The 16,506-nt window shown below is 31.2% G+C and overlaps 1 protein-coding gene across 1 annotated transcript; it reads right to left on the reverse strand.

Annotated features, from left to right (window-relative positions):
- Positions 1–8,122: 8,122 nt before the first annotated feature.
- LOC124829964 (uncharacterized) lies at positions 8,123–9,346 on the reverse strand. Its single transcript, XM_047303549.2, has one exon. It carries the CDS (start codon positions 9,211–9,213, stop codon positions 8,281–8,283), a length of 933 nt encoding a protein of 310 aa, XP_047159505.1. The 5' UTR covers positions 9,214–9,346; the 3' UTR covers positions 8,123–8,280.
- Positions 9,347–16,506: the final 7,160 nt, after the last annotated feature.

Below are 16,506 nucleotides of genomic sequence, written 5' to 3' on the forward strand. Positions count from 1 at the left end.
GGCTTGGTGCGCTGAGCGAATGTGAGTGAGTAAAATCCATTGTTTTGGTTATTCGCTCAACGAGTTTGGTGCGCTAAGCGACTTGCCCAGAACCTATTTTTATTCTTTTTATTCTTATTTTCTGATAACCTTGAACTATGTTTTGATTATTAGAATGGTGTAGAAGTATCTATGATAGTGTATGATCACTGAGGTTATATGTTTGGATTCAATGTGATAGTATTATGGTATTTGGTTGTTCATGTCTTGAGTTAAGTTTCAAAGTGACAGTATGGTTGATGGACGTAATTCCATGGATCTCAAAGGGAGGTTACATGGTGGTGCCCTATGTTATTGGACGTAATTCCATGATCATCAAGGAGTGGATCCATGGTGGTGCCCCTTAGTATGTTTAGAATGATTTGCATGGAAGCTCAGTCTTGGAGGTTATCCTGAAGCTCCAATAGTCTTTCTTCTCAGTTAGAAAGGATCGATCCATGTCGTGAGGAGTAGTAGGAGGTCCTAGTCTTGGGTGCTTCCAGTATGACCCAAGGTGAGTGATAACGGACTAACCTCGTGAGTATGGTAGGGTGAAACCCATTAGCAACGGCTTTGCAAAGCAGTAGAAGCCACCACGAGTGCATGACCACGAGTGCAAAGTAGTAGAAGTCCAGACGAGTCAAGTTTTTTAAAGTGTAACAAGTTATGTTATGTGATCCAGTAACTTTGAATTAAACTTGTATGTTGTGTGTGATTGTTATAACATGAGTTTTGTATATCTAGCTCACCCTTCTGTTTGTTTTGTGTCTGCTTGTGTGTGGTGTGTCCTTTTTGCAACGATCATCCATTTGGATGTGAACAGAAGTAGGTGATGTGCCCCTAGAGCAGGTCTTATGGGTGTTTAAAGTTTTAAATTATAACCATTTTGGGATGATTGTAACCTTAAGACTTTATCTGTAAGTCTTATTCTAACTGTTCTATTATATTAAAATGTGGACTACTATATTATATATTTTTATATAATCTGGGATGTTACAAAAACGATTATAGTTTACTTGTTGACAAAAATGTCATATAATATGAACAACGAATACCTCGTGACATTATAATAATCTAGTCAACATAAATTTAATGAAAGAATAATTGTGATCAAATTAAAATTTTAAAAAATATTAAGATGAAATTACTGATAATAATTGGATAAAACAAATACCATTTAACCTAACCATTGTTAGGGAAGGGTTGTAATTAGTGAAATTTGTGGGTATATATTTTGTTTATTCTATTTGTGGTTTAAGAGGATGATTAAGGATGTAAAATAATTATATTCATGAATATATATAGATAAACTCTGCAACTGATAGAAAATAAATATTATAAATGATTTATAATTAACGAATACAAATATATTTTATATCCACATATTAATAGGACGAATACAGGTAGGTATCATATCCTTTGTACCTATAAATATTTATATTGCTAATTTTTAATTTACTAAACTATCCTCATATATATATATATATATATATATATATATATATATATATATATATATATATATATATATATATATGTGTGTGTGTATAAAATAAAAAATAAGATTAATATTTACTTTTATAATTTTATTTGGATTTATATAAATTCAAGTTTATTTATACTTTATTTGAAACTTATAATAATGATATATTATATTTTATATATTTTATTTGAATTTATTTGGACTTGGTTATCTTTAAATGTTTAAAATCAAATTTTATATATAAATTTTCTATATTTTTAATATAAGTTTTTAAAAATTTTCATATTTATACAAATTTTTAAAAATTTATTTAATTTTAAATTATTTTTATACAATTTTTTATAAATTTTTATAGTTAAAATATTTTGTTAAATATATTTAATTTTTTATAAATATTTACGATATTAAAAAGATATAATAGTACTTTTATAATGTATATCGTACATAGGTATTGATAGAGGCAAATATTTATCCAATTAAAAAAAGTAACTAGAAGCTATTACCATACCATTCCATCCTATATAAATCGTATAAATATTATCTTTAATTTTATAGAAAGACGAGTAAGATGTCATTTTCAAGCCAACCATTTCATTTTATTAAATAATCAATAATTGCCTTTCATGTCACATAAATTATATCCATAATTCCGACATTAGGCACACCAACCATAAATTATTGTTAACTTTGAGTCTTGGATTTATTTATTCACCTAACACCTATATTCAAACCTCAAACAGCTTTATGCTCTTTATCTCGAATTCAAGTAATCCACATACACTTTTTCAATCCTATAATAACAAACAAGAAGTATGCATTCCAACCTTAACTGGGTTAATTAATTAAACGAAACAAACTTTTTTATAATTAAATGCTAGAACTTATCTACACAATTGTACGAAAAAACTATTAACAATCAATATTTAAGGACTTTTAATTTTTCGTCAAAAAAGAAATTTGATTTGATTTCAATTACCAATACTTACATAACTTACGAAAATGCATGGATTACTTTAGAGCTATCAAAACAGGTAACTCGACTCGATCCAACCCGACTCACCACGGATTGGTCACTTAATGAGCCAACCCAACCCGGCTCATTTATTAGCGAGCCGAAAAAATTTGAACCCGACCTGACCCACCACTAGTTGGTGGGTTAAACGGGTTGGCTCATTCGCTCACTTAACTTTTTTTTCACCCTCTTCTTTTGAGATTTTTATAACATGTTACTCTAATCGATCAAATTGAAACAATAATAATTGGACCAATTGATATAAAAGAAAATGAAACAAAAGAACTCTATTGTTATATATTCTAAGCTATCAAGCATAAAATTTTGTCAATTTAGTTTAATAAGACATACACAACCGTTTGACCAAGAAACTACCTATAGCAATTAACAAAAATATATACTAGAGGGGAACTTTTGGATACACAACAATACAACACAACACTAAAAGCTCTACTTCGAAGTAAAGGTTGTACGTTTTGAATAATTAATTTAATTAATTTGATTTCAATAAAAAAAATAGGTGGGTTGGTGAGCCAACACGGGTTCAACCCGGGTGAGTCAGGTTCTTAACGAGCCGGATCAAAATTGACTCGCATCAAAATTTTCACGTTTTTTTTCAACCCAACCCAGCTCAAACCCGTGGTGAGCCGGATTGACTCACAGGTTTCAACCCATTTTGACGGCACTAGATTATTTATAATGATTCTTTTATTAGATTTTTTTTGGTATGTTTTCTAATATGAAAATATTACTATAAGTTTATCTAAGTTAACTTAATTGTACTTAATTATAATTATGGTTTAATTTCAAATTTTAAGTTTACTTACATCTAGAGTTTTTTTTCTTTCTAACTTTTCTCTCATGTTCTCTCTTATGTTTCTTTCTTTACCTTTTCAAATTTTTATATTTCATCATCCGTGGAAGGTTGAAGGTTGAAGATTAATTATTAATCTCTTTATTTACATTTTTCTGTATTTTTCTTATATTTTATTTTTATATTTCCTGTTTTTTATCTGAGTTTCTGTTTTTTTTAATTTACTATTTCTATTTTTCATTTTCTATTTGTTTCTATTTGTTTTCTCTCTTTTGTCTTTTTATGTTTTTTTTTTCATTTTTATATTTTAACACAGTTCTACTATTTCTTTTCAAGTTTTATTTTTGATTTACGCGATTTTTTATATTTAGAGCATTTATTCCCCTAGTTAATTTCTCCCGAATTGATTTAGGTCAACTTTGAATGTATCGTGCTGTTATACGCTTCATTTAATGCATTCAGGGTAAAGAAATGTTACATTAATATATATGAATTTTTTACATTTATTTAATATTATTATTTTTATTTTTTATCATTTAAAAAATATATATACAATTTATTTTTTTATGACTATTTTACCTATTTTAATGTGTGTTAGATGATGATTATCATTTAAAAAATATATATCCAACGTCCATCACCACTAAACTCATACCTTGGCTGTTAGCAAAAGTTTCAAGGCAGGTTTCATCTTCCTGTGTAAGGAACAAAACCATACAGTGTGCATTGACTTGGTATGATTACCATTAGTTGCCAATGAGTTCTATCATGAATCACAAATAGTGAGTTGATTAATTAAGTAAACCTTCATAAAATTGTAGAATGAGTAACACATACCTATCAATGTATGACGCGATGTACATGTCTCTTTTACACTCAACCATCCATGTTTGCAAATATGATTGCTTGAATTCAATTGTGTTTCCAGAAGGTTGAATGCTTTGAGGTTCAAAAAAATCCATACATGAATGCTCGACCTTGGTCCACCATGATGGTGTCCATTTACCTATAACAATAAAGTTGAGTGAATATATATATATATATATATATATATATATATATTAAAAAATAACAATTTGAATATTTAAATATGGAAGACAATGAAAAATCTTACATACACTATAGTTGTAGGATTAAAATATTTAACATCATTTCTCCACCAATGACCTCTATCATTTAGAGTAATATACAATGGCACATGACATTGACAACCAAATACTCTTAACTCCCACTTCAGCTCTATCGGTCCTTTATTCAACCTGTATAATTTTGTCATTAGTTTTTCTAGAGGGTCATCCTTTACTTCTGCCATGTCATGATCCTTGGATCACAAGTTCATGTATGAGTTACTTCTCAAGACGGAATAATTGAAATAAACATTTTAAAAGTTATGAATCATTTATTTCTAACTTAGACATAAAAATATTAAGAATAACAATATAATATCTGTCGTGGGCCAAAATATGGCATGATCAAAGCTTTAGGCCAAGCTATAAATGTGCCTAATGCCTCCCCACGAATTGAATTTCAGAAGTTGGCATAAGCACTTGAGTGTGGGGGTCTTGGACTTCATCAATTGTCACATGCACGTTGTGGGGCACCATGAATAGTGTGCCTTCCTACAAGTTGTTGTCTTACGGCCACTATGCATGGGGATCTCCATCAACCAATAGCTCATACTGACAAGTGTAGTTAGTATGATATGCAATAGACATGAACATTTGGTGCTCACATGACATCCTATTGGATCTTCAGTGGGGAGATCATCATTTTGCTGGGTCATGGATTGAAATATTTCTTCAAGTGCTTTTTGTATTTCTTGTTGTTGTTGGAGGCCTTCCATGAAGTGTTGCTCCATAACAGTCATGCGTTGGTTTAGTTTTCCCTCCATTTGAAGCTCCAACTTCCTCATACCTTTTGACTCAAGGAATTTGTACTTCTCTGTGCAAGTTCAAAGTAGTCTTTCAAGCCAATAACACCTCCAACGCCACGCACACGACTTAGGTAGTCTGGCTTTCCAGTGGCTGTTATGAGAATACTCTCCCTACCTTAGCTAACATATGAACCCTGAGTTTGTTTCTCAACTAACTCATCCTACATATCATAATGAAGTTTGTTACATAAAATTCAAATGAACTATGGTTTTAGGTTTAGAGTTTGTACTTACAATTCTTTTTTATATCTGTTGAGCTCATTGTGATGTATTTTGATCATCAAACTTAGTCTATGCAGTCTCCCACATCTCACACCTAGCAGGTGGAGGTGCTAGGTCAAGGGACTTAATTCCTAAAGCCTTGGCACGAGACTTTCCCATCTTTTTCTTTAATAATGCATAACCACCATGTGAGAGTACGTGTGATGCATCATTAAGTCTTTCTCTCTGTTGGAAAACAATCCTTTTTTTCCTCTCAAACCATAAAAATTAATAAGTTTAAGTAATAAACGAATGCCTTGTATGACTAGAACAAAATATTAGGAAATAAACTTGTCAGTCCCAAGATTCTCTAGTTACTCTAAACTGCATCCACTCCACCTTAGATATTTTATACTTTCCCTAAGGAATGTCCCTATCTGATTGCAATATGGGGTAAGACTTTCTTCCTTATTTTCTCATTATTAGGAATATCAAAATTTTGTTGTTATTAAAAAAAAGATGTTAATGATTAAAGTAAAAACGTATTAAATAATGTATCTATTTTAAGTAAACATATCACAATATCCTTCCATAGGAGGTTCTTCTCCATCTCCGGTACGTCATCCCAAGGAGACATGTGTTTTGCTAACATGCTTAAATAACTCCGAAACTTTTCTGCATATGCGCCTTTAAGTGTACCAAATCAAGGATTAATCTCCACCACTAACCTCTCCATGAAAATTCGTCGGTATATGACATCAAGCAACTGAGTCACATATCTACCATGTCCATTCTTTCTTGATCAAGAGCTCGTCATACTTGAAAACATAGTGTTAGTAAATCATATATATAAAAACCAAATTATCTCTATAAAGTTAGAATAAACAAAATAAAGAAATTGTAAAAGTGGAAAAAATAATAAAAATACACCTATTAGGATATTGTTTTCTCTCATATGTAGTCATTGAATCACTTCGAATTGCATGGATTTCATCGATTATGTCATCGACCTTATTTTCAATGGTTCTTGATGAGAAAGATGTTGTCTCAAGTACATCAATATAGTCTTCATCATCATTTATATGCATGCTTCTACCTTCCAATATCACTGATCATTTCTCATTCGTTGATCAATTACATATAATATTTGTGTTGCTTGACTAGTCATAATAAATGGTTCATCTGTATCACTCATCTTGTTTTCAATGGTTCTTGATGAGAAAGATTTTGTCTTAAGTATATCTATATAGTCTTCATCATCATTTATATGCATGCTTCTACCTTCCAATACCACTGACCATTTCTGATTTGTTGGATTAATTACATAGAATATTTGTGTTGCTTAACTAGTCATAATAAATTGTTCATCTGTATTACTCATTTTTGTTAAGATCCACCAAAGTGAACCCAATATCATCTATCATTACACCCGAATTGCTATCAACCCATTTACACTTGAAAACTGAAACTCTAAAACTAACATAATAAACTCATCTCTTGTATTATTCCGAAATAACACATGAATGTTGTAATTGTATTTTTATCCTTAAAACTAGCAGATTGTACAACCTTAGCCTGTAGGATAACCTCATTATTTTGAACTCTACTTTTTGTCATCTTCCTACTTTGAATAGAAATAATAATTGTTTGATATTTTAAGCTAAGATGGTACATGAAATTAAAGGACGGATGAATGTTTATACTTATCTTTCTAGTGTCTTTTTCTCTTGTGATTTTTCTCGATGCTTGTTGGTTCTTCCTTCTTTTTCCTTTCGTCTTTTGTGTCCATTATCTTGGCATTATGGTAGGAGTTTCTCTTTTATTGTCCATATGCAAGAAAAATGATTTGATTATTTGGTACTATCTAGAGTTGATTCCAACCTTGTTAGTTTTATTTGTTCTTTTCTTTTCAAAATTAGACTTAACATTAAATACTAATACACTAAGTTGCAAATACTAAAAAAATAATTAAGGACTAATTTGCATTCATTAAGAAAATATAAGGATCAATTTACAATTTTAAAAAAATTTTAGGAACTCATATACAATTATAAATAAAATATTAATGAAAACATCTAAAATATTTCATAATATATTGAGATATTTATAATTCTTAAAATATCGAAAAACAATTAGTAAATCAAATAATAAAAAAATTATATACTACTCATTCTTTGGAAAATATAATTATAACAAGAGACATATCACTCATAAATAAGAAATGGTAAAAAAAAAATATTAATTTTAATTTTTCTAATTTAAAGTCGAGGAATCTCTAGAACATCTATAAACAACGTGAACCAAATATTTAGTCAGACACCATTCTTATGCGTCTAAATCTCTTCGCTTTGTTATGACCAATGCACGTGACCTCTCAAGATACCTTCATCATATTTGAAAAGTTCGCTGGCTAGGAAACTTCGTAGGGTCAACATTTCATTACATTAAATCATAATTAATTAAAAGTCAAAGTAATGGTTTTATGTCCATATTTTTTAACATATTTACAACACTTCGTATAATTATTAAATTTATTATTGGATTAAATTATAACTAAATCTTTGGAAATTCAACTAAGAAACAATCACTATAAGAAAGTTGTCATCAATGATTTCAAGGAAACAAGATCGCTTATTTCCCACCACACAAGCTTGAGCTATGTACAAAACCAAAGAACTAATTTATTAATTTACAATTATAAACTTCAAATTGAATAATACAAATAAACAATTTCTCTTAAGAAAAAATGGTGGGGCCTTCTATTTTTTTTTCATTTTATTATTATTATTATATTTCCAGCACCCAAAAAGGAACATCAATTATTCAAGTTGGTTGTTGCACATTGATTGCTGTTCGTCCGAAACAACAATTGCGTCCGCATCCCACCAAGTATCCGCGTCAGACTCCGTCACGTTGCCTAACGGCGTGCTGACATTTCTCATGTCCCCCACCGTCACGCCGTTACGTCCGTCATCTCTTACATAAACCTTCTGCACGCCGCCAGATTCCACGCGCAGGGTCTTTCCCACGGTGGGCCCCCACTCCGCCACCACCGTCGGCTTCCGACGCCGCAGGCGCGTGTCCCAAATTTCCACCGCCAGATTCCCGCACGCGCCCTCCCCGGCCGAGACCATCACCGCGGGTGACGCCGTGGAGCTCGCGGGGTCGTAAGTCGAAACGACGCCATCCTCGTAATCATCGAAATCTAATCCCAGCCCGAAGCCTATGCTGTCCCAGAGCTTCACGACGCTCTTGCTGTTGGCGAGTTCTGAGAGGGAAAATATATCTCCGATGCTACCACGTCGTTTGTGCGTGCCGTTTTGGGTCTGGAACTCGTCGTTTTGGTTATCGTCGTTATCGTCGGTACCTCTGACTCGGAAATAGTCTTCCAAACGAATGAAGCTGGAAGACGCGGAGGGTTCGTCTTCGTACTCTGACGACGAGTAGGTTAAATCGTCGTCGTTTTCATAGTCGTCGTCGTCGTCAGTGGAGGAGTAAACGTCGTCGTATTCTTCGATTGAGGGAAGAGAAGGGGCTTTGGTGCGGAAGCGAATGATGAAAATGGTGATTCTGTTGATTATGCTGCCGAAGGTAGCGACTAGGGCAAGAATCACTGCGCCCCATTTGCAGAAATTGTATGCTATGGAAACGGAAGCGAGGGAAGTTGTGATCTGAGAAGAAAAAGATGGGGTTTGCAGAGAATTTAAACCCACTTGAAGATCGTTGATCCTGTCTATCAAAGGAACTTGCATGATTGCGTTACTGCAACAGAGAAAGAAAAAATTGAGATTTTGAGGATCCTAGACTGAAAGCTGCGGAAGAGAAGAGGGGAAGTTGTAGCAGAAAATCGAGTGATTTATAGGCAAACATGAGTAAGAAACTAGTTATGTGGTACTGGGTTTAAAATAAATATATACAAAGTAATTTGTCTGAAACATGTTTAATTTATAATATTAAAACTAAATATCGAATTAATGTTATTTATTTCTTTTAAAATAAATATTAAAAATTTAAAATAATGACTTCAGATTTACAAGTATAAAACTAAAAAGCACACATATTTATAAAATGATAAATTATTATTTCAAAGTTTATAATGTATTTTCTTATACAAATAAAAGTAAAATTTATTAATTTTAAAAATTACTAAGGGGGCACATTTAATTTTCTACAAGTTGGAATTAATTATGCCTCATGTCTTCTCTCTTTTTTTTCCAAAACAACCGCGTCTATCAAACATGTAATTAATTTATTAGATATTTAAATAACATGTATTTGATGGAAATCAAGCTTCAACTGAGTTCGTATAACTAGAAAATAAAATAATGGTTGCTTGTCGGAAGGATATTTAGGCAACAACAAATTATCCAAGGAAGTGGCATAAATAATACGTAATTTTCTTTCTTTAAGTATGTATTTAGATTCAATACCTAGACTATATTGAAGTGATAATTTTAACATCGTAAATATATTTTTAATTAAATAATAATGTATAATAAAATTATTTTACATCGTCAATATAAAATCATTAAACTCGTTTTCAATGCTTTATTTTTTATTCAACTTATTACGGTGAAAATATCATCAGTGTATTTCTTTATTGCATTCATTTAAAATTGATCTTTTTAACAATATGCAATTATGATAGAACGCACTAAATCATGAGTGGTTTTAATAGGAAATGAGTGACATTTAAATTTGATTTATTTTTAAATAATAATACTAAAGAATTTGAAAAAAAATGATATTGTTAGTAGGGTTGAGGAGAATGATGTGCCACGTAAGAAAAGAGAATGCTTTTTGGAGGACAAGAGATTGGGACGGTTGAGTCAGCAAAAGCCCAAAAACAAGTGTGGTGGGTCCCACTCGAACGAAAAGGTCACTTCTGAGGCTTAAAATTTGTGGTGGTTAGGTTTCCCCTGTGACATTCCAGTGCAGTTACGACACGTGGCGACAGGTCATTGCTCTATCAGTATTTTGTTTTATTTTTAATTTAAATTGTTTTCGAGGTGGTCAGTTTTCAAGGTTCGTCGTGTTGTGCAGTGGTTGAGTATTTGTTTTGCTGTCGTTTGATATAGGTTTAATCATTCACTAAGTCCCTATTTTCGCGTGAAATCTCAATTTCGTCCCTTTCTTTCTGAAAATATTAATTGGGTTCCAATTTTATGAAAATTGCAACAAATCGATCCTTTCCGTTAATTTGGCTGGACGGCGTTAAAAAAATTGATGAGTGAATGCTGAGATGACGAACGAGCGCTCGTCCAGCAGCGAACGAGCGCTCGTCCAGCAGCGAACGAACGCTCGTCGACCACCGAACAAACGGTCGTCCAGTGTGGAACGAACGGTTGTCCAGCAGTAAGAGATCGACGAACGTTCGTTCTCTGGTGGACGAGCGTTCGTTCGCTGCTGGACGAGCGTTCGTTCACTGGTGGACGAGCGCTCGTTCGTTATCTCAGCATTCACTCATCAATTTTTTTAACGCCGTCCAGCCAAATTAACGGAAAGGATCGATTTGTTGCAATTTTCATAAAATTGAGACCCAATTGATATTTTCAGAAAGAAAGGAACGAAATTGAGATTCCATTCGAAAATAGGGACTTAGTGAATGATTAAACCTTTGATATATTAAACACAGAAATGCGTTGAAAAATTAAATTTATTTAAGTTAACTTTTATATATTAAAAAAATGATTTATTTATAAGAATATAAAAAAGAATGAAATCCAGAAGGAAAATGTTTGGTGTTATCCTAGATGACTGTGTAAGAGCATTCGTGATAATCCAAATGAAGTGGAAGTAACGAAGCTTATATGGTTATCTAGAGTTTTATAGGTGGTCCTCAACCATACTCAACATTTAGTTATACGTGGCGATGAGCCGATGGTTTAAACCATTGCAACAAGTAAAAGACGCTGTGCCTCTCAAGGTTTATTCTCCTTTACAAGTCAAGGTTTCTATTTTGTGCGTAGATGTGGTTAAGGTGTCCCAAATTATTTCTTAAATATGGCTTAGCGTTGTAAGAAAGAGTTTAACTACAATAAATGGTAATCGTAAATGTGTTTTACACTATAAATATTGATATGGTTTTAAGCAAATCTAACTAAAATGAGTTTAGAAAAAAATACAAAGAAATATATATATATATATATTTTTAATTAAAGATAATTTCGAAAAATAAATAAAAATGTTATAAAATTATTTGAGAGCTATAAATTAATTTCTGTATAAACTAATTTTAATTTATAAAGTAAATAATTTGATTCTTTTTAAAGTTATTTTTGAAGTTTGTTATCATATTTATTTATCTTTTTGTAAAACGGGATAACGTTATCATATTTATTTTTTAAAACAATATTGATGTCACACTCAATAAAGACGAGAATATGACTAATAAGTTAGGGGATGATCGTCATATATTATCTTCATAAGATAATATATCTTATGAATTACACATGTATAAAAGATGAATTACACAAAACTTTTTATATTCCACAATAATTCTTAATAACTAATATTTAATATCTACTTATGATGCATTCAATCCTCATTATGTGAATGATTATTTTTTATACTTAATGAAAAGATAAAATTACAAGAAAACTTAAAAGATCCTCCAAAAGCTCATCATTCATTCCTTCTTCAAATACATTCCTTCTCGAATGTCATGAGTACAATTTTTTCAAAAAAAAACATGATATCAGATCAAATATCATCCTTTTATTAGTTTTCTAATTCAAAACTAGAATTTGTGCACACTATTAATTGATTAATCCCGCGAGGTTAACTTTGAAACTAACTGAAATACTTGAAAAACACTATAAGGGGCGGTTGAATAATGTTATTGATAAACTTTTTCACAACCGGTATGATATAGAACCTTTGTTGAGATTGAAAGATTTTGCATAGCTTGTTTAAAAGCTCGACTTTGAAATTGATTTAAACGATGTGTTCTTTTCAAGTTCTATACAATGGTTAAGAGATATGTGCTTCAGTATTTGAATGAAACTTCCTTTTTAATAAAAGTTGTTTAGTATAGAAAGCTCATATATTAGAAATGAAATTGCAACTACAGGTTGTGTAAGAGCAGCGTCGAGAGAGAATAAAACAATAAGTGCATAGATATTTTTGTACTTGTTCACTCTAACTGAGGTACGTCCAATCTCTTCTATTTTTAGAGGGTTCCACTATAATTTTCAACAAGATTACAACTGAGTATTCTCACCACTCCTGGTATCCTTAGATAATCTTAGTATCCCCTAATACGCTGCCTAGTTGAGTTTCACCCACTACTAATTGTGCACTATAAAGGTACACAATTCTAACAAAGATTAAGAATACCAAATAAAATACTAACTAAAAAGCCTCCTACAAGCTAAACAATATCAAACACACTCTTAGTAAAACAATAGAAAACACAAAATATTGAGTCTTTTAAACAAACATTAAACAACATTTATTGTCCAACGATTGAAAATGTCGAGGTAAATAGAAATAGGACATACTTGCTATATAGACATATGCTCTACCTTGCACAAGACAATTAATACAAGTGTTCATCTGTCTTACCTTATGAGAATCAAAAGTGAACGTTAGAAAGAAGAAGATATAAGAAGGATGATTCGTTCATCAAAAGTTGTGCCAAATGAAAAGTCAAATAAAGAAAGATAAGAGCTCAAGAAAAAAAATACTCTCAAGCTTCATCAGAATATATGCTTACCTTTGTATAAAGAGAAGAAAGAGAGTGATAGAGTGAAATACTAAGAAGTTCTCTCAAAGCTTTATTGTAATATTTGCTTATTTTGTAAGAAGAAGGAAGAGAGAAAAGAGAGTGAGACTAAGCGAGTCTATAGACTATATTATATTGAACATATATCCTCTATTTGAGAGTAATAGTCTAGACGACTTGTAAGAATTCAGTTGATTACAATTCTGAAGAGAATATATATGTAATTCAATTGGCAACTCAAGACTCATATCAAGGCTTTGGATGAACTTGGAATACCTTTAGGAATTTGAGTTGCCTAGTGTAAACCCTTGGACACCCAAAGCTAGCAAGTAAGATGCCACATGAGTGCCACGATTTTGGTGTGATTTAGCAAAGAAAGTGTGAATTTTTTAGCTAGCTTTTAGTTCGATAATTGGAGGGAAAATTGGACCGAATTAGAGGCTCTCCCTTACCTATAAATAAGTATAAATAAGAAAGCCTAGTTCTTGTAAACACACTTTTGAGTTTAGTAATGAATTGCTACAAAAATCTGTCTAGCCTTGCTTTGCTCTTGAGTCACTCTAATTCTAGATTCTTCTTCTTCTCCTTTAACTTCCTTCCTTAGTAGGAAGACCTTCTAAGCTTGAGGCACCATACACTTACCGCACTTTCATCAAAAAGCATTTCCAACCACATCAATTCTCCTATTTCAGTGCACATTTAACCATATTCGCTGCATCTCTGATCTCTATCTTTTGGACTTGAGGATTCGAGTTGAGGAGACTTCCATCACATGATAAATTTAGATTCCTCATTAGGGCTAAGTAACTCAAATTCGCTCAGTTGGAAGAAATGTCTATATTGATTGAGAGGAGAGTGAAGATTCCTATAAGAGAATTTAAGGAATTTTTCAGAGTCATTGTATGGTGTGATGCATTTTTTTTAACATTATGTGTAGTAACCATATGCTTGCATTTTTTCAGCAAGCAAAGATAAGAGCAATGGTTGGATTTAGCTTGTCATATCATGTGTTACATGGTGTTAAGTTCTTCATTGGTATAGAAGACATTTCACAAGCTTAAATGATTTTATTAGATTAGATATAAATTTTCTTTTTGGCAGTGTGACACGCTATGTAGTCAATCGTTCTTCAGGACATTAGGAAGTGTTTGGAGTATATGTGTGGTAATTTTGGGCAACAAAATATGTATAGTTATGAAAATGAATATGGCAAACACCTAGAGTGTGTTCACTTGAGAGAGTAGATTTAACGGAAAGAGTAGATAAATTTGAGGGGATTCAAGAATAAATTGTGTTTTATTTTTGAAGAGATTTGGAAGTGATCGAAAGTGAATTTGAAACTAAAGTTTCAATAGAACTTGACCCGACAAATAAAAAGGCTTTAATGGATAAAAAATAAAAATTACCCAATTATCTTTAATAGTAATAGTAATATAAAATGATATTTATAAAAATGTATTTAATGGTTAAAATATATTTTAAGTAGTAGAAAAAAAAAGAAAAATTAAAATAATATTGTATTTAAATAAAATAAAATTATTCTGTTTAAAATTTATTTTTTTAAGAATATAATTTAATCATAAATTATTTAATTTTATGTTTGTGTAATAAAATTAAATATTCATAATTAACAAAATAATAAAGTAAAATAAAAATATTATATGAAATATAAAATGTATACAAAATTTATATACATAATAAAATACCATTATATTTATCGTAGTTTACAATTATATTTATCATAATTTATAATGAAGTTTTTTTTTCTTTGTTTTAATAACTAAATTTATTCGGGAAACTCATTTCTTGGTACTCCTTGGGTCAAGAAACCTGCCTCTGAAAAAACCTCAGGGAGTGAATGAATGTAACCATGTTTTAACTTTGTTATATATATATTATATGGTGACAGCAATGAAAGTTCAGTTTAGCATCATCAATATCACCCATTTCCATGTTCAAATCTGATATATAGCATCATATTCCCCACAGTGCAGACATCAAAACAGTTACTAGATTGATCAAAACAGAACATACTCGTTTATGATCTTTAAGCTTTTCAGAACACTATCCATAACATATCAGCAATAGAAAATTCTCAACAACTATAACTCACACACAGTTGTAGGCCCATATTCATTCTAACAAAGTGAATTGACATTCCAAACATCATTCCCAAAACATGGCATAGTAGATTTCTATCCAGTATCACAAGGCAGTCATTTCATAGTAATAACCACATTCAAAATTTGATGTTCAGTACACATCCCTTTTCATATTCATTTCAAATCTGTTAAAACCTTTGTTAGTCTTTTCAAACATTCAAAACCAGAATAGCACAGGGCATAGTACGAAAATCTCATCTCTATACTTTCAATCATGCAGCTATAACCTTATATTAAACTAGAAAACATACAAAGCAGCCAGCTTATCATCACGAAATCTGCACGTACTGAACCAATAATTTCCAACAGACCGCAATTTCTTTACCACTCATATTAAGCCAATGACAAATTTCACACACATAACCATCAGACTACTAGCCAATACAGAATATACTCATTTATATCACAAATTAAGGCACACAACATTCTAGTGTATGAATGATCAACCATAACATATGACATAGTGCATACATTAACTTCTAAGGGCACATACAGATTAAAAGATCATAGTATAATTAGAGCCCAAACATATTAGTTCTTAGTTACTTCTCCACTACAGGAAATTTCATCACTTTATATACAATTAGGCTGTCAACAAGTACAATATCCCAAAAGTTCTTGAGTAAAAACATAATTCCATCTTGAGAATCATGAAAACAATGCATAACACAAACCTCAGAACCCAAATTCATCCAAATGACATATGGCATATGGTATAAGGACATAGGGCTTAGGGGTTACTTTACTGTTAGATAGATTACTTTACAGTTCCAATCAGTAGTCTAGTGCAATTCTGGGTAGTCATATATTTAAGTTCTTAGCTTTAACACCTTTAATCTTTTTAGTTACTAGGATGGTTATCAAACTCTCGAGTTAACTCGTAAATTCAGAAATAAACTTGTTTTTTGCGTAAATTCGATAGAATCGACTGTGAAATCGGTAGGATCGTGTAAAATCACGAGTTTGGAGCAATTCTGCGAGTTTGAAAATGATATATTTAATGAAATGCATCAAAATTAATGACAATAATTCAATTATTTATGTTTTATAATATTTATTTTTATGAATAATATAACTATAAATTTTATTTATTTAACGTTATATAATTTTGTACACTTATTTAAATTAAGATATTATTTATATAATTATTTTTCATC

Source organism: Vigna umbellata, chromosome 3 (assembly GCF_029865625.1).
Source record: "Vigna umbellata cultivar VRB3 chromosome 3, Vumbellata_1.0, whole genome shotgun sequence".
Lineage (NCBI taxonomy): Eukaryota > Viridiplantae > Streptophyta > Magnoliopsida > Fabales > Fabaceae > Vigna > Vigna umbellata.